Source organism: Canis lupus, chromosome 29, assembly GCF_003254725.2.
Source record: "Canis lupus dingo isolate Sandy chromosome 29, ASM325472v2, whole genome shotgun sequence".
NCBI lineage: Eukaryota > Metazoa > Chordata > Mammalia > Carnivora > Canidae > Canis > Canis lupus.
Window position 1 is genome coordinate 36,915,233 of NC_064271.1, and position 22,680 is coordinate 36,937,912.

General features: G+C 37.5%; 1 protein-coding gene across 1 annotated transcript in view; it reads left to right on the top strand.

Annotated features, from left to right (window-relative positions):
• Positions 1–22,680, top strand: part of SLC26A7 (solute carrier family 26 member 7) — a 112,877-nt gene that overhangs the window by 66,679 nt on the left and 23,518 nt on the right. Inside the window, exons 8-14 of the mRNA XM_025433614.3 lie at positions 1,363–1,510; positions 3,498–3,611; positions 9,871–9,948; positions 10,978–11,073; positions 17,924–18,030; positions 19,045–19,111; positions 22,517–22,654. Of these exons, the coding sequence (XP_025289399.1) occupies positions 1,363–1,510; positions 3,498–3,611; positions 9,871–9,948; positions 10,978–11,073; positions 17,924–18,030; positions 19,045–19,111; positions 22,517–22,654 (748 nt within the window). The remainder of the gene's footprint in view (positions 1–1,362; positions 1,511–3,497; positions 3,612–9,870; positions 9,949–10,977; positions 11,074–17,923; positions 18,031–19,044; positions 19,112–22,516; positions 22,655–22,680) is intronic.

The window sequence follows — 22,680 nt, forward strand, 5'->3', positions numbered from 1 at the left end:
ATTCTCAGGGTTAAAAAGATAATTAAAAATAAATCCTGTCTTTAGCCTTTATGTAGATGCAGGCTAATGGTGATTATTTGAATCAACTTGGGTTTTCTGCAAGGTTCTCCACTTTTCCACCTCAAAAGTAAAATTATTATTTCTTTCTAAGTCAGCTCATTGTTATTAATAATTAAGCAAGGTCAATTTTTATGAAACGGAAGTTCTTATACAATGAAAGGGCAGACTCACATTGAGGTACCTTAGGGCCTGTAATGTTACAAATGAATTTCTTTTGGGTATAAACTTTTCTAAGTGGGTAAAAGAGATCATGCATCTCCCCAACAGGCTTTAATTCTCCTTTGAGTGGCCTTTCCAGACCCATTCTCTGAAGGAACCATTGAAAGAGTGTGGCATTGAAAAGAGACAGTGAACCCCAGCTCTACCATTCACTTTGTGATTTAGATGCATTACCTAAACTTTCTTAAAACTCCACAATGGAGTGCTTGAATGGCGCTCGGTGTGGGGTCCTGTGGACAATTAAATGCAACAGCTAATTGAGAGGGCTGAACGTTCCACTCTCTTGCAAGATATTAAGTCAACATGATTTATCTTCCTTTTTTTCTTCTACTTTTTCCCCAGAGGGATTTTTTCATTTGTTTTTTGGAGGAGAAGTAAGTCCTCCAAAGCATCATCAGGGATAAGTAAACAATGATACCTTGGCTCAAGTGGTTTTCAAAAGACAAGGAGACAGTGGCTGGGTGTTAGTTGAAAAAAATATTTTAAACGCTTCTTTACAACTGGGGAACTATATTTTGCAACAGAGGGTAGGTAGAATTTTTTAAACATGTTTTTCTTGACATATGTGATACATAGTTAAGTGTACCATGAAAGGATTGAGTTAAAAACATAATTAAAACGATGAACTCAATGGCAAATTTAGGGATTAGCTCAAGATTGTAGCTCACATCAAACCATTGTTTGCATACAACACTGTAGTACTCAGAGTGGGAAATATAGTCTTTAACGCTTTGCCAATTAAATATTTGGAAAGGTTAGAATGCAAGAACACTCCAGATTTGTTTTTGTTCTGATACAGGAAATTTTTGTTGAGTCAGAGTTTCTCTAGTGTAACCTAAATTCCCTGGGCGCAAATGCCAATGGATGCATGGAGCCGTCGCTTTGGCGACGATCCTTGTGATTTTTCTGCTAAATAATATTGAAAACAAAGGGCATCTAACAGCAAGGCTTCTTGGTTTTCACAAGAGTGTTTCACTTTTTCTGTGTGAACTTCATAGCCATTACCGCAGTTGAATTCATTTGCAAGTTGTTACAGAAATTACAGGGAAGTTGATGACTTCAGTATGGTCTTTCTTTCCACAGAATCCCTCCACCTCGAGCTCCCCCCATGAATGTCCTCTCTGCAGTAATCACTGAAGCTTTTGGAGTGGCACTCGTCGGCTATGTGGCCTCCCTGGCTCTTGCTCAAGGATCTGCCAAAAAATACAAATACCCAGTTGATGACAACCAGGTGGAGTAGGCCCCAGCCCCTGTCCAAGGGCTGTTGTATCATGGTCCTCGTGCACTCTCAGATCCGGAGCATGTTGAACTTCTGAAAAATATAATTTCCTAAGTGTATAGCAAGAATGGGTAGAACAGAACAAAAATCTCTAAAACATTCATAGACGGCTGAAAAGCCTAGCCTTCATGGGTTGGTTGATAATATACATTTTTCCCCCCTAGGGAGAGAGACATCTTGATGTCCTTTTTGATTTTAGGATAGAATCTACATATATTATCATTGCATGCTGACTTTTAAAAATCATGGATTTCAAAGTAAAAATAACACCATTACTTATTCTTGCTAATAAAAACTAAAGGGCACAAGGGCTTATTCTGAGAATACCAAACAATGAAAATTTTACTGATCATATTTCTGAATCTACTTCTGCTAGTCTCTTCTTTCAAGCCTCATGGCCGTACGTTCCTGCATAGGTCTGCAGAGGCAGCTGTGGGATGGCGTATTACCCGTGTCTAAAATCACACTCTGACTCCAGTGGCCTTAGTTTTTCTGTGCCCCAGTTTTGTCGTCTGTAAAAAAACAGATTTATTCATTTAACGGATGTGTATTGAGCTCTACCAAGTACCGGGCAGTGGCCTAGGAACAAGGGATGCAATGGTATACAGCACAGACCATGTTGTTCCTCATCCCAAACGCTCCCAGTAGCAGGGTTTGCAGGTGAAATGCCTCTTTTCCAAGGCTTATAGGGCCCTCCATGACCTGCCACCATCACTTTCCTCCCTGATCCATTTCCCTTTATCCATTTCCCTTTATACTCTGTTTTAATCACACTTATGCCTTCCTTTTCCTTGGACCCATTAATCATATCTCTGGTCAGGACATTTGTACCTGCTGCTCCCCTTGCTAGGAACTTCATCCCTTCAGATATCTGCATACCTCTTTTGTTCAAATGTTCCCTTCTCAGGGAGGCCTTCCTTGGTAAACTGAAATCCTAAACTCCAGATTTTTCCACTCCCTTCTCTGCTTTGCTTTTTGTGTTAATCTTGCTTACTGTCAGCATTCCCTCACTAGAGTGCCAGCTCTCTGAGGGTGTGGATATTTATCTGTTTTGTTTACTGGCAACAGCAGAAGCAGGAAAACATTAGGAGGCTTTTGCAATAATCCAGGTGATATTTGATGCCTGGGACCGAGTTGTAGCAATGCAAGAGACGAGAAGTAGACAGATTCGGATTGGATGTGGGTGCCATCTGGGAAAAGGGGAAGGAGTCAAAAATATCTCTAATTCTTTGGTCTAAGCAATTGGAACTTGAGGTGGGGAAGAATGTGGGATCAGTTGGGGATCATAAAGAGCAACAGCATGATTTGGTTAAGTTTGGGATACCCGTCAGCCATCCAAATGGAGATCCTAAGTAGCAGGTTGGCCATATGAGTCTAATGTGCAGAAGATTGATCCAGACTACAGATGTAAATTTGAGAGTTGTCAATGTATAATCTGGATAACTAAGATCAGAGAGAAAAGTGGTCCAATATCTGTGATTGGTCAGAGGAGGAGGAACCATAAAGGAAACTGAGAAGTAGGGGCCAGGGAGGTAGGAGGAAGACAGGAGGGTGTGGGGTCCTAGAAGGACCTAGAAGGAACCTTTAAGGAGGAGGAACTGAGCAGCTATGTTCAAGGCCAGTTTTAGGCCAGAGAAGTAGGAAACCACCGCTAGATTTAGCATTGTGGAAACCATTGGTGGAGTGGTGGGTATGGTGGGGAACTTTCCTACAAGGTGGTTATGAGCATTAAATGCTTAGAACAGTTTCTGGCTTGTTGTAAGCACTCAAAAAAAAAAAAAAAGTTAGCTATTTTATTTTTATTGTTTAAGTCACAACAAATGCGGAGAACAGAAATTGAATACAAACGAGCCTCATCCTTTGACAAGATGTCCCCGTGGTCTCCAAAAGTTGATTGTGGAATAAGTAATGATGTATTCTCCTATTATCAATCTTGTAGGAATTTTTGGCCCATGGCCTCAGCAATGTGATTCCTTCCTTTTTCTTCTGCATACCAAGTGCTGCTGCCATGGGAAGGACTGCTGGCCTGTACAGCACAGGGGCAAAGACGCAGGTAACTTCATCGTTCAGAATGGACCAGAGAACCGCTGGTGACTCTCCTTTTTGGAAAGGGGGGATGTTGAGCTTCTCTCTAAAGTCCTGAAAGTATTTTCACTTCTTCAACGGTTTTCTAACTCGTTTCGAGAAAATCTCATTCTCTCTCTCTCCCTCTCTTTCTTGTGAATGATCCTTCCAGAAGCCCAGGGACTCAGGGAGCAGACAGGAATCAGACTCGCGGCCTGTTATTGTTGGCAACCTTTGAATCAAGCTCCCTCTAGTGGCGATGCTGATTTTGTGTTTTGCTAATTAACCAACTTGAAAATTTTCCATTTGTGTTCATTTAAGTAAAATGAAATCAGCTATATGCAGAATCCGTCCTTGATGGGGAAATTTCGTTCAGTAGGGATGTACAAGTATATAAACAAGTGATAAGTCATCTGTGCACATTTTAGGTCAAAGGCACATTTATATATTTTTAGGAACTTCTATCAGTTCAGCATTTGTTGAGCACCTGCTGTGTACCAGTTATTATGCTGGGTACCAGGAGGCAGACAATGTTTATAAGAAAGATGTTGTTTTGATGATGATGATGATAATGGGAGTGTTGGTGGAAGCATATATTGAGTTAGGTGCCAGGCGTTGCAGGTCATACTTGTTATATAAATAAATTCATTTACCCTTTAGGCAACTCTGAAGGAGGTATAATTATTATCCTCAGTTTCCACATGAGAGAGTTGAGGAAAGAAGGTAAAAATAACTTACCCAGGTCACAGAGTTTGTGAGTGGCAGAGCAGGGATTTGAACCCAGGTAGATTGACCTCAAATCTTGCACTTTTTCAAGGACTGTTTCATATAAGAAAATTTATGCAGATGCTACTGTAAGGAATTAACAGCTAACCACTATTAAAACAGTTCATGACATTGGCGTTGAATGTGTATTTATAACACATTTTTTGTGATGATTCAAACATTTATTAGGGGTCTGCCTCATGTTAAGTCTTTTTTGGGGGGTTATAGAAGAATAAATTTGAAAAAGATGGTTCTTGACCTTGGGGGCAAGTGGCAAGAGAAATACAGGTAAATGGAAATTCAAATACAGCATAAAAGTAACTAATAAAATTATTGATAAATGTACCATGGATCAGAGAGGAAGCAGCAACAAACTCAGAATGTATAATAATGCAAGAGGTAATTGTGGTAACTCATGAGGTAAGATGTGATGCTGTCATTCACCCTTGTTTTATGTGACATTTTGATTGGCTCTTATGAGGCTAGCGACTTCAAGCATAGGTTTATCATGTGCACGAGCGTGAACACTTACAAACTGTGCTCTCAAGTGTTTGGGGGCCAAATTCGAATGCTTAATGCATCGTGTACTCAAGTGTCATCCCCGACTCTGAAGACAGTTCTATCTATAAAATTCTAGGATTCTATAGTAGTTTCCACCTGATTTCTCACGATGCGGGAGTATATTTGATTTCCTCTCTTCATGTTCAGGCTAGATAAAGTAAGTAGCTAAAGGCATGGATTCCAGAGTCTGGGCTTGTGTTCTGGCTCCATGACTAGAAGTTGAGTGACTTAATACAAATAACTTGACCTTTCTAGCCTCACCAGACTTGGCTGGTCAAGTATTTGTTATAGAGATTAGATGAGTTAATCCGTGCTTATTAAGCCCAAAGCCTGAGCACTCAATACATACTCCTTCAGTGCTAACAGTTGTCATTGATTGCATTATTAGTATCATTAAATATTTTATTGTAATAAAACCTTTCCAGAACCTTTTGTTTAACATTCAGTAGTAAAACATCCTGGTTTGATTGGGATGCAGTAAGGCAGTTTCTATTCCAAGTTGCCCCTCCAACTTGCTGAGGATGTTGAACGGGTTAGCATCTTCATCCATCACACAGGCAAGAGAAGGTTGGAATAGAATCCGTGAGATGTCTTCCACCTGGGGGTTTCACACCTGGAGTTTCCTTTAGGCATTCACTACTTTTCCAATGACTATTTTAGTAATAATAAAACTGCCTCATTAATCTTCGTAACTTTAAATATTGAATGTCTAAGGACACAGTACATTGAGAAAATGTAGTTATTTTTAAATCTTATATTTTTTTCATTTTAATTGGACATATATTTATTTGACTAATAGGGTAGGAATGACGAGGCACCTTTCTCTGTTCTGTGGGCCACATGTTTGAATGATAAGAGCACCAGAACTTTTCTAGTGACTTTCCAGAGTTATTTTCTGCATGGTATTTTATTCTAGACTTCAGATGAAATGAAAGAGATCCAACAAAACACAAGTTCAGAGACACAAAGCTCAGCAGGAGAGTATTTTCATGCTGTTCTGCTTGTCGAGATGGTCACTAATCTGTCCAACAATTCCCATTAAATTGCACAGAGAAGGAATCTGATTTAATGTGCATACCCAAATTGAGGATGCTTTCCCATGGTAGTCATTTTAGACCTTTAACATTGCAACTGTTATGTGGGTATAACTGATAATTGACATGACTTGAAGAAGGCACTTGGGCAAGCCAAGTCTTAAAAATTTTGCTTTAAATGGGCTATTTGTGAAACCAGTTTTCTGTGTGACAAGACTTCACAGAACAACCCCTTAAATGGCTCTGTCTCTTTTAGGAACTAGAATTATCTCCAGGAAATTAATCTAGAAGACCTAAAAACTCTTCCACATTTAGGCAACACATTTCTTTTCTTTTCTTTTTTTTTTTTTAAAGATCTTATTTATTTATTTGAGAGAGAGAGCCTGTACACAGGAGAAAGGGGTGGAGAGAGGCAGAGGGAGAGGGAGAGAATCTCAAGCAGACTCTGCTGAGTGGGCAGCTCAGGCGGGGCTTGATCCCAGGACCCTGAGATCATGACCGGAGCTGAAATCAAGAGTCGGACCCTTAACTGACTGAGCCACCCAGTTATCCAGGAGGCCAATCCATTTCTATCCTCCACACATAGACACTCTTTTTTATGGTGATTCCCTGAAAAGACGCCATGCTGAGCATGGATATCTAGGAACGAGGAAGTCTCGGTGCTGCCTAGACACACAGCGCAATGAAGTCTTGCAGATCTTCCTTCCATCCTCCCCTCTGAGGAATGGTAATCATGGGAGGGAGCACAGCGTGCCCTGGCCCTCTCGCCTACTCGCTTCCCTTTGCTTCCAACAGAGTAGACACACTGGTGCTCTGCGGGCAGTTTGGGAGGCGTAACCGAACCATGAAGGATGAGAAGCAGCATCTGCTGCAGGCGAAGCTTGGTCACAGCCGGAAATGACAGCTGGCATGTTTTTCTGCAACACTGAGATTGCCTCTAGGTTCTAATTTGCCAAGTTATATTCTTTTATTCTTCCAAACTTGGCTTCTTGCTCCTGACTTCTTTAAAGCTTTTTAAATCTAGCCTTCGTGACCCAATATCCTCTCTCTCCTTCTGCCCTTTCCCACAACTTTTGCCCTTCTACCACCAAGCTGTGCATATAGTGAGCTCTTGGCTGACTTTGCCTTCTTTAGCCACTATTCAGGACGGAAATGGCTGGCATCTCACCCTTCCTCCAGTGGTCTATGTAGGTGTGCGTAACACTGATGCCTGCAGAGTCATATTTGTAAGCAACCTACAACGTATACAATACATATAATGATGCAACAGGGAGAACATGTAGATCTCATTCTCCTTTTTGCAGAATTAACTCAATATGAATAGTTAGATTTTATTTTATTTTATTTTATTTTATTTTATTTTTTGAATAGTTAGATTTTAGACCAAAAAAAAAAAAAATGTCTCTAGCCCTTTTAATTAGTATAACATAGAAAGAGTTGAAAAATAGCAAAACACCTACACAGTGTTTGTCTTGTGCCTAACTAAGGGTGTGAACACTTTATTACTGGCTAACAACGTAAGCCAACAATATAAGGAGAGCACTTAATTGGCATTTGTTTTCTGAGGTTTGAAAAAGAGTAACAAGGAGGGCTCCTGGGTGGCCCAGTTGGTTGAGCATCCAACTCTTGGTTTTGGCTTGGGTCCTGATCTCGAGGTCATGAGATTGAGCCCTACATCAGGCGCTGCATTTAGCGCAGTCTGCTTGAGATTCTCTTTCGTTCTCTCTCTCCCTGTGTGCCCTCCTCCCACTCTCACTCTCTTTCAAATAAATAAATCTTTTTCTTAAAAAGGAGCAAGGTTCTCTCTTGTTTTGGTTGCAACTTGCCTTTAAAATGTCTCTCTCGAGGATATTATGTTGAGTGAAATGAGTCAATCAGAGAAAGGCAATGATATGGTTTCACTCATATGTGGAATATAAGAAACAGCACAGAGGGTCATAGAGGAAGGGAAGGAAAACTGAGTAGGAAGTCATCAGAGAGGGGGAGAAACCATGAGACACTCTTTTTTTTTTTTTTTAATTTATTTATGATAGTCACAGAGAGAGAGAGAGGCAGAGACACAGGCAGAGGGAGAAGCAGGCTCCATGCACCGGGAGCCCAACGTGGGATTCGATCCCGGGTCTCCAGGATCGCGCCCTGGGCCAAAGACAGGCGCTAAACCGCTGCGCCACCCAGGGATCCCTCTTTCTGCAAACATACTTCACTTACTGAGCTATCTGAATTAATCCTATGATCTGTTCTCTGACCCTGGGCTTTCTCCAGCCTAGTGGAATGTCAGACATATCTTATTGTTTAAAAATTCTTATATAATATCACCAATTCTTCCTAAATGACCACCCTAAACAGTTTGGTATACTATGACATGTTTTATGAATGATTTTAGTCCCAAAGGACTTGTTTCCCACAGAAGGATATTTTTTCCCTCCCTTTATATGCTGGGGAGTGCTGGAGATGGGTTCCATTAAATATGAAAGAACCTGTGTCTACTTTCACTCAGTTTAATGGTTTTGAGTTCCATATATAATGTTGCATACATCAATAGTCTCTTCTCTTTTTTTATTGCCGAGTAGTATTGCGTTGTATGATGTACCACAATTTGCTAATCTGTTCACCAGTTGGTGGACTTTTCAGTTACAGTTTTTTTTTAAAGATTTTATTTATTTATCCATGAAAGACACACGGAGAGAGAGAGAGAGAGAGACAGAGACGTAGGCAGAGGGAAAAGCAGGCTCCAGGCAGGGAGCCTGATGGGGGACTCGATCCCAAGACCGCAGATCATGCCCTGAGCCAGGGGCAGGTTCTCAACCGCTGAGCCACCCAGGCGTCCCCAGTTACAGTTTTTGGTGTTCATGAATAAAGCTGCTATAAATATTTACGTGTAGGTATTCGCATGGGCATATGTTTTCATTTCTCTTAGGTAGTTCTGGGACACATGTAAGTGTATGCACAATGTCCTAAGAAACTGTGAAGCTCCTTTCAAAGTGGTTGTACTATGCTGCATTGGTACCAGCAATGTCTGGGAACTCCAGTTGCTTTGAGTCCATGCCAACCCTTGATATTAATTGATTGTTTATATATTTATTTTTAATTTTAGCCATCCTATGAAATCCTGATTCCCTTTGCTATCTCCATAATGATATTCTGGGCATCTTTTTGGTCCTGTGAAAGCCCTCCTTTCTCTTATTGGGCGGACAGTTTGGCTAAACACTTTTACTAAGGCATGCATTTGCTTATGCGGAATCAGGTTCTCAAGTGGAGCAAAGCTAGGAGTCAGGTGTTCTGAATTGCCTTTTGTCAGCAGGTTGAGTTGGTTGGAACATGATACTAATGACCCTTCAGGATTAATGAAATTAAGTCTCCTTCACTGCAGAGACTGCTCCTATAATCCCATATAACTGCTTCATATTAGAACCCTTCCTAACAAAGAACTCCAAAGAGAGTAAGTGCTTCAGTGGAAATTTATCATCAGCAGAGAAAAACCCTAAGCTGCCTATTCAGTTATTATTCAAACATCTTGCTAGGAAATGAGGAGAGTCAAGCTGAACAACAACAGGCTAACGGACTTTTAATTGAAATGTCACTTTCACTATTAAACAAAAAAAGTCATTGCCGTGATGTGTGATAAAAGTTGATGGTGTCCTATTTCTTTGTGTGGAATTGCTTTTCTCTCATCACTGACTTAATTTGATTGCACCAGTTTGTCAGCTGTCATGTTTGGGTTCCCTCAGCTGCAAAATATAGATAATGGTAGTCTATGCAATTTAACAATCATGCACCAACATTTGGTTTCTTATAATCAAGATGAACTAAGAATTTTATTTCCTCCTATAACTTTGGAATAATAAGAAAGTTCAAGGCTTTCTTTCTCATCTGTCTTGTATTTTACAGGTGGCTTGTTTAATATCTTGCATTCTTGTCCTGATAGTCATCTATGCAGTAGGACCTTTGCTTTACTGGCTGCCCATGGTACAGTAGTACTTTTTCATTATCTACTTCTTAATCTTACTTTTAATGAAATCATTGTATATTAAAATGTCTTAGAGGAGTAGCCTCAATGACCCTACGTCTGAAAACCATGTGACAGAAGTAATGATTGAATGGAGGGGAGGTGAACAGAGACCATATTTGATGGGGGAGGAATGGGAAGGGACTGTGGCTGTTTTCTGTTTCTTAGGCTCATGTGTAAAACTGGCATTGTGGAATTAGATTTATTCTGTGCTCGTTTGGAGGGTGGAACAGGGCAATCTCTGGTATAAGAAACAGACTTTGGAATTATTTTATCAGATCTTGGACTGCTAGAAAAATGTGTGTAGGGCAAGGGAGTAGGGAACAAAATACCTCTTGCCACAACTGGTATCTTATACAAAGTGACTCAGAACCCCAGTTTTAATGGTTTTTTACCTTGCTTTTCATAAATCTGGGGCATCACACTGACCCAAGTAAGATTCTGGTCCTCAGAAAGCCAGAGACCTTCTCAATCCTGTCTTGTTCTAATTCTTCATTCATATAGTGAGAGTAAATCATTTCCACAGCAGGATCTTCTAATGATCAAGTTCACTTTTCAAGTGGCTTATAAGTATCTTCAGGTGAAACCAGATAATTGATGTTAAAGGTAATTACAAGGAAATATACAATATAAAAATTTAATTTTTTCAACAAACTTCAAATGGCAGTGGATAACTATTTTAAAGTTAAGAGGATATTCAGCTTTATAACATGCACCCTTATAAATTCATTACTTGTCTTTTTTTTTCTTTTGTATGTTTTACAATGGCATAAATTTTACACTGTGATTTCCTAGAATTGATAGAATATTCCTAAAGTACAATAATAGATTAGTTCTAAACGAAATGAATATTGTTTTAGTTTTCTAAATGATGATTGCTTTTCTCTAGTAAGTACTTAAAAAACATACAAGAAATAATACCTTGGTCCTTTTAAATTCAGATGAAAATCTATATCTTACTTCTTCATCAACTTATTTCCCATCTGTAGTGTGTTCTTGCAAGTATTATTGTCGTCGGACTGAAGGGAATGCTAATACAGTTTCGGGACTTAAAAAAATATTGGAACGTGGATAAAATCGACTGGGTAAGTAGAAATTTGACCTAAAATTTTCCCTCTTTGGCTTAAACATGTATCACAAAATCAACTGTGATATTTTTATTTGCAGAAAATAGTTTTGGCCATTGAGACTTGTACGCTTCATAAACTACCATTTATTTTTTTCAAACTCTTAATAAAGGCATTAAAATATAAAATGTCTATAAGAAATAGAAATGGAATTTTGTCAAATTTTGATTGATGTGTTTTTTGAGAACTTTTACTGAAATGCTTGCTAACTTGAATGGTTTGGGTCTTCTCAATTTCCATTATGAATTGATTCTGGAAGTGAAGCTCATTAAGGAAGTACACACTAATAGAATACATATGAAAAACCATCATTAATTGCTAAGAAATGTGTTGCATTAATATAGGGTGAACATCTTAATAGTGACCATATTCCTTCAAAACACAAAGTCTCATGAATTTGGTTTTAAAGGGGTGACACTGAAAGGAGCATTATGTTGATAGGATATTGCCAGCAAGAGATTAAATGGTACTGAACAATGATCAAGTGTGGCTTCTACTAACAGAAATGTATAACATACTTATTTTAGAGAAATATATCTATCTAGGAGCATCCAAAATACTTTCCCTTTCCAATACAGGTAGAGTATTTCATAAGTACCCTCTGTTTAACTCTCTTATGACATTTGCCATATTGAAATGCAGTTCTCTATATTTCTCCCTCCTTCACATTCTTTGCTCAGGGAGACTTTGGGGGGATTATTTGTGCTGGTGCCTATTTTTTTTAACATTTAATATTTTAATACAAAAGATTAGGCAAGTTCCACTTGAAAATATATTCTATTCAAAATGTATATATTTTATACATTTCTTTTTTTTTTAACCTACTTATGTTCTTCACTCTTATCAGTGGACTTGTACCACTCATATGTCCACCTTTTAATAGTTGGTGACCAAAGGCAATCATCATATGGTTTCACTCATACGGGGAATATAAGAAATAGTGAAAGGGATTATAAGGGAAAGGAGGGAAAATGAATGGGAAAAATTAGAGAGGATGACAAAACATGAGAGACTCCTAACTCTGGGAAATGAACAAGGGGTAGTGGAAGGGGAGGTGGGTGTGGGTGGGGTAACTGGGTAACTGGTGCCTATTTTCATAACACTTCTCTCAAGGCTCAGTATTACCCTACCCAAGTACAATACTGGGTGCCATGAGGAGCTCAGAGATAAATAAAGAACTACTTGTCCCCTCCAGACACTTTCATTGTGCAGGAAGCAGACATAGAAGCATCAACTTATTATGCAAGACATGATACAACATTACCTGGAAATAAAAGTACAAGCTTAGTGCTGGGGAAAAAATGGAAGTTAGAGCATTTAATTTGGACTGGGTGCATATGAGAGTCTAACAGCAGAGCTGAAATGGGAACTGAGACTTGAAATAACAGTACTGATAGGCAGGCCAAAGGGTTAAAATTAGCCAGACTGATGGAAGATCATGACTTTTTAAAGGTGATATATGTAAGGTAGCACATGGAAATAGAGAAATTAGAGGATGCAGACTTATTGAACAAGCTATTTGATAACCCTGTGATAAAGGTACTTCTAGGGGACTCATTTATTTCATAAAGGGGAGCATGGTACCATATTGCAAGGGGAGTGATGTCAGGAAAGCCTTCTTCCAGGAAATGACGGGTGGAACATCGAGTCTGAGTGTAGGAGTAGGAATAGATGGGGTTGCAAAGGTTAAGAATGAGTTGGACTGGGAAAGGTTGCTTATGTCCTATAAAGAAGACTAAACTTCATCCTGAAGGCAGTATGACATCACGAAAAGGAGAAGTAGGAATAAGATTTATGTATTGGAAGGGTCGCTGAAGTCATTTGGGGAAGATGGATGAAATGCCTTAGGAAGTCAGCCAAGTAAGTGAGCAAGGCCTGGAACACAAGTGAGACCAGGAGGTTCAAGAGGCAGAAATAGAGTTGAAAGATATTTAAGAGACTGCACTAATTTGTCCTCACTACCAATTCATCATATAAAGTGCATCAGTCTAGAAGTAGTTCTAAGTTTCTGGTTAGGAACATCACTGCTAGAAGATGATGTCATTCAATTATAGAAGATTATTTAAATGCATTTACTGGTTACCTTAGTTTTTTTTTTTCTTTTAAATGTAGGTTCTCATTCCAGAGTTATTTATTTCAATTAATCTCTTTGTTTTCTGTATGTCATTACCAAGTAGTTTTTCAAGAAAGGCTTATGTGTTTATATTCCCTGAGCTGCTGCGTGGTAAAAATATCTGTATGTTGGATTTTTTTTCCCATACTAGAAGGAAGTTTTTGGCCGAGTCTAAAAAGCTTTCCCAGGACTTTTTAGACTTGGCACTATCTTCAGGTATTGAGAGATGAAACAGAGAAATTATAGGTCAACATGATTTATTTTGTTATCTTATGTGAATTTGTTTTTCTGCGTGGATATTCAGTGAAGTTCTTTCTTGCCCATGATATTTGGTAATATTATCAGAATATTTCTTGTGGTTGAACATCCAGTGTCAAATTTCTATGAGAATGACATATCCCTTTGATCTCAGAATTAAAGATTATATGCAAAATTTTTCTTCTAATGTATCTCTGAGTATTTTTCCAAATCTATATATTCTTTTCATGAATTATGTATTTGTTGATTTTATTTTTCTTTCTATGTATCTATATATTTTCCTAAAATTATTTTTGGGAGCGTAGGTGTGGTTTTTCTGGACTATTTGCTATATCCCTGTTATGGTATTCTAGTTGTGATTATCTCTCTTTTTTTTAGCTTCAAATATGGCTCTTATCTCTAATGTTTTTATATCTATCCACATCCTTTTCTAAATTCTTCCAGCTTATTTTTAAAATCTCTTTCAGTTTTTCTTTTTTGTAATACAGGTTTTCTTCTTTGAATCTTCACATCTACTTCTAAGGGTTTGTGTGTGTGTGGGGGGGGTGTTAAATTGCCTATTACAATGTCTAGACCTATCTCGTCTCTGTTTCGTTATTTTGTTTCCTTCCCTATTTCTATGAATAAATCCCTGTGATTATTTTATGATTATAATGCATTTTTAGTGGTCCTAGCTATTTGCTTAAAAGTAATATGGGGAGGGAACGAGGTGAGGAAGTAAGATGGAGTAGTCCACAGCTCTGATTTAGGTACGTCATCAGAAGATTTGTCCCTTGTTGAAACAGAGCCTCACAATCACAGGCTCTCTTATGACACTTGCTGTCTTTTCTCCCTTCTTCATGTTTCTTCACCTCTGTCAGTCTCCTTTGGTTAGGAAGTTAGGTTTTAAGTGATACAACTGGTGTTTCATGTTACTGCTCTTCTTTCCACGGTATAAAATATATATCATACGGGTACATTTCCTTCTTCTCTTGTAGCCCACCATTGCCCAAAGAATTGAGAGCTTTTATCAGAAAATTACTATATAGAATTTTTAAAACTGTGACATTCATGAAGAAATCTGTAATTGATTAAAACTTGAGGGCAGATGTGTTGGTTTCCAGTATCCACCTTGATATTTTACAAACTTCACAGTCTTCGGCAACTCTACACCATATTTTGTAGTTAGGAGTTGTGACCATGTTCTTGTTTCTTTGAGGCTGGGTTTTCCTCCCTATATATTCAGTTTTTTTTATATTATTTTGGATGGATTTCAATAAAAGGTAGTAGAGTAAAAGTACCTTTAACATCCTATCTAAATCAATACTTTTAAAAAAGATAATCCTGGAAGCAGTATAGCAAATGGTTTACAGTGCGGATAACAAACACAGGTAATTAGGTAGGAGGCTGTCAGAATAGTCTAGGCAAGCCATAGGAAAGTGTGAACTAGGCCATTATCAGTGAATTAAGAAGAGGGCATGGTTTGAGATTTTTAAAATTAATAATTGATAGGAAATGATTGGACGAGTAGATAAAAAAGAGAAATAGTAAATATGATTCCACAGTTTCTGACTGTAGTGTCATGAAGAATATTAGAGTTATAACTGAAAGAGAACATTGAAGGAAGGGGAGATCTTGGGGTAAAGTTAATGAGTTTGCATTTGCGTTTGAAGATATCAGTAGACAGTTTGAAAAATGGCTTAATAGCTCAAAACTGGTAGTCTCCTATGTAGAGATGAGAGTTGAAAACTTGGAGTGAATAGTATGGTGCGGGCAAAAAGTATGGTTCAGGAAGATAACATGGATATTACAGATGGATGATGGTTGAATGAGACGTTGGGTTTAGTTTAACAAAGCCTCCTAAGGTTGAAGTGGACAGGTATTTCCAAGTTGCTAAGGAATTCAACAGTGAGAAGTCATGGATGAATGGAATATGATCAGGACATAGCATTTGTAGTGAGACTATTGCACAGACATTTTTGGATATAGGTTATATAACCCAGAAGATAGAATATGTCCAGATTACTCAATAGATAGAATATATTAAAATATCATGGAAGTGAAGCTGTGGATATACATAAAATAATTTGAAGGTTGAAAGTTTAAAAAACATCACATAAGCAGTCATCACATGAAAAGTTAGAAATTTTTATTTCTTTAAATTGTTTATAGTTCAATAATGATTCCACTTTGAGCTGTCGATCAAAACCCTGTCTGAAGTAATGAGGAAATAGGAATCCAAGGCCAAATCGAGCTGGGTTTGAGTAACGGAACAGTGGGAATAGAATTCACATCTACAGGAATATAATAATGTGTATCAATCACCAAAACAGATGAGGAGGAGGTGAAGTGATTGAGTAGAGGCTCCACTGTGTAAGGGTTTATGTGTTTATGTGTTTCCTGCTTGAGGTCAGTTTTGGGGTTAGCTTGTGTTTAGGGACTGTGAGTGCTAATAGAGAAGGGATCAAGTGGGAACACATGATGAAAAAAATAAGAGCCTAGGAGTTAACTAATTCCTTACAACTGTGACAACCAATGTTTGGATCTTTAACAGACATTGTTACAGAACAGTGTTGGGACTCACTCTAACCAATGGAACTGTTTCCCTGGTCTGTGTTGTTAATTTACATTTTGATATTTTTTTTTTCAAAGCTATAAATGTAGCCCCAGGAAATAACTAAGCATTGTGAACCCAACTTACAATAGATGATGTTGTGGGAGAGTAAATATACTTTAAAAATAGAACCAGATGGTACCAAAATTTTTGGTTGCTCTGATGAATCATGGCCTCTGGGCTCTGTGGTTTTTATAAACGGCAGGGACCAGGATCCTCAGTTCCCTCTGCTATATTGAATCATGGAGATCGGCCATGAGGAATCAGACGTATAAAGCTTTTGGTGAGGTCTTATTTTGCCCCACCCAGGGGGGTTCAGTCCACATTAAGGGATGAGTAAGAAACAAAGCAATCATGGCAAGTTGAAGTAATGATCAAAAACTTGCAGCCTTATGTGATGAAGCATTTTACGTTATGTAATACATTAGGGAGGAAAAATTACACTGTATATGTATAAAAGACTCAAATGATTGTCTTTTCATCTGAATAGAGGAAAAACATTTTAGTGTCTAATCTATGAGATGACAGGCTGAGGATGATGTCATAGTAAGTGCTAACAGCATTACATTTCTTCGTGATGGATCTGAACATGAGAACGCTTAAGATATATTTTCTCTTTTTACTTTAGAATGTTTGTTTCTTCTATATCAAAAGGAATTTTATAGGTAAATATCCCTCCATTTGCTTCCAAGGGCTTAGCTTTTCAAAATAGCTCACCATGAAGAACCACTCAAGCTCCATTTAGATAAATAATACAAAGGAGAAGCATTTTGTGTAAAAAATGCTATTTAGAAACATTTACTTCAAACTTGTCTCACCCTCCCCTACAAGAATCTGCACTATCTTCAGATTATAGAGAAGTTTCTAACTTTTTCATTTGCATATGAGATTGAATTAGATTGTTGAAGATGTTTTAAAGTACTCATATAGCCACTGGGACAAAGAAATCCACTTAGAATTGTGCATAGGTAGAGTAATGCAAATAGTTTGGGGGAAAGAGGCAGCTTGAATATTTTGTTAGTCTAATATTTGATAAATGCAGGAAATTGTGTTTAGAAAATATAACCTTCTGGATTTCACAAATTATTTTGCTTTTAAAGATTTTTTTTTTGCCAGCAATAAACTTAGAAATGCCAACTATAATACAATATCTTGTTATAAATTGTAATTTCAGGTAATGGGCAAAACTGTAATAATGTTGGAGTCCCAACTAAAGGAGAAAGAATTTTCTTGCAATCTTTTGAAATATTCCCAAGGACTAAGTTGGCCCAGATTTTTCAGCTTTCACAATTTCACAAGAGGTTGCCTCTTGCAAATAAAATTATAACAATCTTTATAGTGGCTGATCTAACAGTGACATTGGTAGTATTAGATTCAATCATTTTAACCATTAGCCTTTGAGGGTCTTACATAGTAATAGACTACATTAGCAATCCTAGAATACAAAAATTATGGGGAATGACCAAAAATCTGCTAACATTTGCTTATAATATTATTCCATTAATTGAGAAAACTGGAAAATTATGGCATGCTTTTGAACCATGTGTTATCAACCAACTATTTACAGATCTGAAAGAAAGGGCTGCTGGGAATTGAACTAAGGGCTGGCAGTTCCTAGAAATGAAAGGATGTGCCTTTTCCCCACCTTTACTGCTGGGAGTCTGATGGAACCAGGATTTGTTTCTGTGTTTCCAGACTCTGTTTACCACCCTTTAAATAGCCTATTCTTGCTGAGAGATTTGGTCACAGGAATGTTGTAGAATAAGATTGTGAGGAATTTAGCAATCATGAGAAAGATGAGAATTACCAAAGGGTAATTCTTCTGTTTCCTGTTTCTCTTCCAGGGCATCTGGGTCAGTACGTACGTATTTACAATATGCTTTGCTGCCAATGTGGGGCTGCTGTTCGGTGTGGTCTGTACCATAGCTATCGTGATTGGTCGCTTCCCAAGGTAAGATCTTAAATGCTGTTTATTTTGACACATTAGCAAAGTAAATGGTATTGCCACTTTTATTTCTGTGGAATATTTAGTGCTACACTCATGTTTTAGTTGGTATCAGAGAATTAGAGAGTAAAAGAAAGAGTATATATATATATATGATATATAACAATGTTTGTCTTAATGAAAAGAAATATCTTGTCCACACTATAAAATAGAATATATAAAATCTATCAAAGTAAGTAAATTAACCCGTAGCTATACACTGTGTCACAGAGCTGTTGTTTTTTTAAAAATCAGGTGAAGGGGACATATTATTCAATGGCCACATAAAATCTAATCATTTAGAAAATTAAATAACATCAGTAAATTTGATTTTTCAGAAGGCAGATTTATATATATGTATGTATAAATTTCTTCTAGATAATTTATTGGAGATTTTTACTGAACTTCTGGAAACCGTTCCACTATGTTGACCAGTTCTTTTTCTACTTTCTCAGTGTTCATCATCTGATAATGCTTCTACTCATTTCTCATCCTTCCCTTGAAATTCTTTGTGAAATAATATACTTATAAAAATGTCAAGTGTTACCCCCATGAGTCTATATAGAGATTTCTGTAGAAATCTGTCTATGTAGATTCATCAGTATCTGGTCCTATCTTGCCATTGATCCCTCTTTACTTCTTTTTCCCCTAAAACAAGATTTTCCTAAACACTATACACTCTCCTATAATTCTTTTTGTCAATCTACCTCTTGTGGCTTGGAGATACGGGGCTCTGGGAACCCAGAGGAGGTAAATTATATTTATTAATCTCTAGTTAAATGTCTCCAGCGTTACTCTCTATTCCTTAGGATCTCAGAGAAATACAGATTTACCAATGTTTTATGAACAAACGGGATAGAGGATTTTAATCAATATAGCTATGTTCTAATTGTTAAGATGAAATGACATCCTGTTTACATTTTCATTGTTATTGTAGTGATTAGGAAATGTCATTTTATTTTTTATCTTCCTGAATTCTAGGGCAAAGACTCTGAGTATAAAAAACATGAAAGAAATGGAATTGAAAGTGAAGATAGAAACGGATGGCGTAAGTTTACTTTTCCTTTGTGTAATAATTAACAATTTTTGTAGTTCAGATAGTTTTAAGGTATCATAAGTAGATAAAGCATAATTTTAAGTACATAATTTTATTTTTAATGAGCATGAACTTTCAGTGGTATATGTGACCACCATACATGTGGCAGTTGACATGCAACAAATCAATAGAACAACAAAAATCCTGTATTAGCATTCAGATAAGATGATAGCACGGTTCATAAAACTACAGCTCACAGTGAAATCATGGTCCAGATTAGTTCAGGCATTTGGAAATCTCTTTTTCATTAGCTAAGTTGCATAAAATAGTCAAACTAAACAAATAGTCTATTCCAAATTAAATGATACAAGAAGATAGGGAATAAATAGGGAAGGGAATAAATAGGGAAGGGAATAAAGCAAGATTGGATCATAGTATTGCTTTTATTTTTTGTAACACAGTGAGATTGTATTATTAGCAGAGGGTAATTAAGTCCAATGGTTATGGAATGCCAGTAGGATTGGTTTCTTGCACAGTGGACATCTTTTTAAGAAAACAGCTTATGTAAATTGTCTTGCCCTCTCCATGGTTGGGCAAGCCAATGGTGTTTGAGTTCTAGCTTCTTATTCTGAAAGATGACCAAAACAAATTTAAAACGAGGGGAAAAAATGTTGACTTAAATATTTTGGCAATTTAAAAATATGGCCTCACTTTGAACCTGCTTTGTAAATGTTTGACTAACCATTTTTTTTTTTCTCTATTTATCATGTTCACTTGCTTCAGTACCTCATGATTGGCCTCAAAACAAAGAGAACTGGCCTCCCACCAGAAGGACCAATTGTCAGGGTTTTCTGAGTAGATTGGAAGTAGGAAGTAGCATCAGGAGTCCTTCTGTGACACTCAGGGAAATGGAACATGTGTGAACACATGCAGATGCACACGTGTGTGCATGTGTGTGTGTGTGTTTAAATTGAAGAACAATTAGCATACACTATCGTATTAGATTCAGTTATACAACATAGTGATTCAATATTTATATACATTATGGCTTGTGTTTTTAATAAGTGTGAAAAAATTTGCTTCATAGTGAGCTATTAGAGTCCAGAGCCCTCAGAATGTTCAGGGCTCAAGTTTTCCATCAGTGATGGGAATTTATTTTTAATTTTCTTTAAATTTTCCATGAGAATATAGTGCTCACACAAAGTCCCAGACTGGTCTTGGATCCCTAGAACCCTCTGTGTATCCACCCTACACATATAGCTATGTACGTTAGCCTTGACATTCATAGCTTTGAAACAGAATTCCAGTTTGTCCATTTTTCAGCTTGAAGATTCTATAGAAGAATACATTCTATCTAATCTGTTCCTTCTTTTCAGGCTAAACATGTGGGCAAGTGAATGAGGGGATTTGTAGGAAGATAAAAATGCCAAAATTCTTCTGTGTCTTTAAACACTGGTTTCAGTGTAGTCACATACTTGAATAATAACCATGTCACACGGAAGTCTTAATTTTATTAGCACATTACGCTTTACTAATTATTTAATATTTTGTATTAAAAATAAGAGGGAGAGAAAGCTAAGAGGAAGATTTGCATATAAGATGGTAGGTGGAGCCGGTCTGCTACTCCTCTCCACTGTTCATGCTCTTCCACCTTCTTCCTGTGAAACATTCATCCTTGACTTGGGAGACCTCTTTTGGGGTGAATTCAACCCCTTTGAGAATTTCTTTTCTGATACAATTTGAATCTCTATTCCTAAACAAATACTTGTTTTTTTAAAAAATTATGAACTTAAAATAACAATTTGGCCCAATTACGTGGTATGATTGGTGGGTCCATCTTAGATGTGGAGCTTTTTTTTTTTAAAAAAAAAAAGATTTTATTTATTTAGTTGACAGAGAGAGCAAGCATACAAGCAGGGGGAGAAGCAGAGGGAGAAGTAGAGGGAGAGGGAGAAGGAGGCTCTCCACTGAGCAAGAAGCCTGTTGCAGGGCTCGATATTAGGACTCCGGGATCATGACCTGAGTTGAAGGCAGACGCTTAACCGACTGAGCCACTCAGGTGCCCCTGATGTGGGGCTTTGTGATAACTAAATATGACAGGCCCAAGAATTGTTTTATTTTTGGTTTGTACGGGATTTACTCTTTTTAAAAAAGTTTTTATTTTAATTCCAGTTAGTTAGCATACAGCGTTATATTAGTTTCAGGTGTACAATATCGTGATTCAACACTTCCAAGCATCATCCGGTGCTCATCACTGGCGCTCTCCCTAATGCCCATCACCTATTTAATCCAATTCCCTACTTCACCGCCTCCTGGTAACCAGCATTTTCTTCTCTATAATTAGGAGTCTGTTTCTTGACTTGCCTTTGCCTATAAGTTTACTCTTGATTAAAAGTTAATTTGGTAACTTAAGGCTTTTGTTTTCTGGAATTGTTTATTTGTAGCAAATCTCACTTTCTAAAGTCTAATCAGTTGTATAGCCATAGAAATATTTTCAGAGGATGTAGTTTAAAAATGTACCTACTGTAAAAGATGAGGAAGCTGAGAGTAATAACCTAATATTTTCTTTCTTTTATCTTTTTTCTCTGCCCATATGCTTCACTATTCCCTGGGTTTCCTCTTCTATGCACGTACTAACGCCTGAAGGAATATTGCTTTATTTAGTTGGTAAGGAGTTATTTCACAGAACTTACCATCTTCTCCATTTCTAGGTCAGACCCCTGCCCCAAAAGTCATGGAGAGCATGATTTCAGTTGCATCCTGAAATTGGTGCCCGAAGACCTGGGCAATGGCCAAAGCAGGCACCTTTTGTTCTCTCTTCCTGTATCTCTTACCTGCATCCTGGCAATCCAGTGTAACCTAGTCCTGCCCACAGTGAAACCATATTCCGATACTACCTCTTGTTTTCTTTCTCCTAATTAGGACTGTTGGTCAGCACTTGTAAGCTTATAATTTCAGCCAAAAGAAAGCTATGTCATTTTGAGGTAAATAATTGAGAGTTGATCTTTTAGGACGTATTTTCGTTAAAAAAATACTGATGGTCAAGTGAACGAATTTTGAGTTTCTAGATTGTAGGGAAGAGGTACTTTTGGGAGAACAGGGCTTCCTGGTACTCTTTGGATATCCTAGGGTGTTGCCTTCCTCAAATCAGTAGGAATAAAGGCCATTTTCTGAAAAGATGCAGACTCATCTCATGGTTTTTAATGTTTCTTAGTAAAGAGGAATTACATATTTTTCCTAAGAAGCATGATAGTATATTAAGTTCTCCAAATAGATTTTAATAATGACAGCCTTGGCTAAGAGATTGCTTCCATCACTGAGTGACATTTGGATTTGTAAGAGTTAGACTCTTTGGATAGAGTTATCCTCTTTTATTTCATTCAGAACTCTGAATTTATTCCTATTCTCCTCCAAAAGGAAACCTCGCAGCAGGTGAAGATTATCTCAATAAACAACCCACTTGTTTTCCTGAATGCAAAGAAGTTTCATACTGATCTAATGAACATAATCCAAAAGGAAAATGCCAGCAACCAGCTACTGGATGATGTCAGCAAGGTAGGATCCTCTAGTTCATGATTACA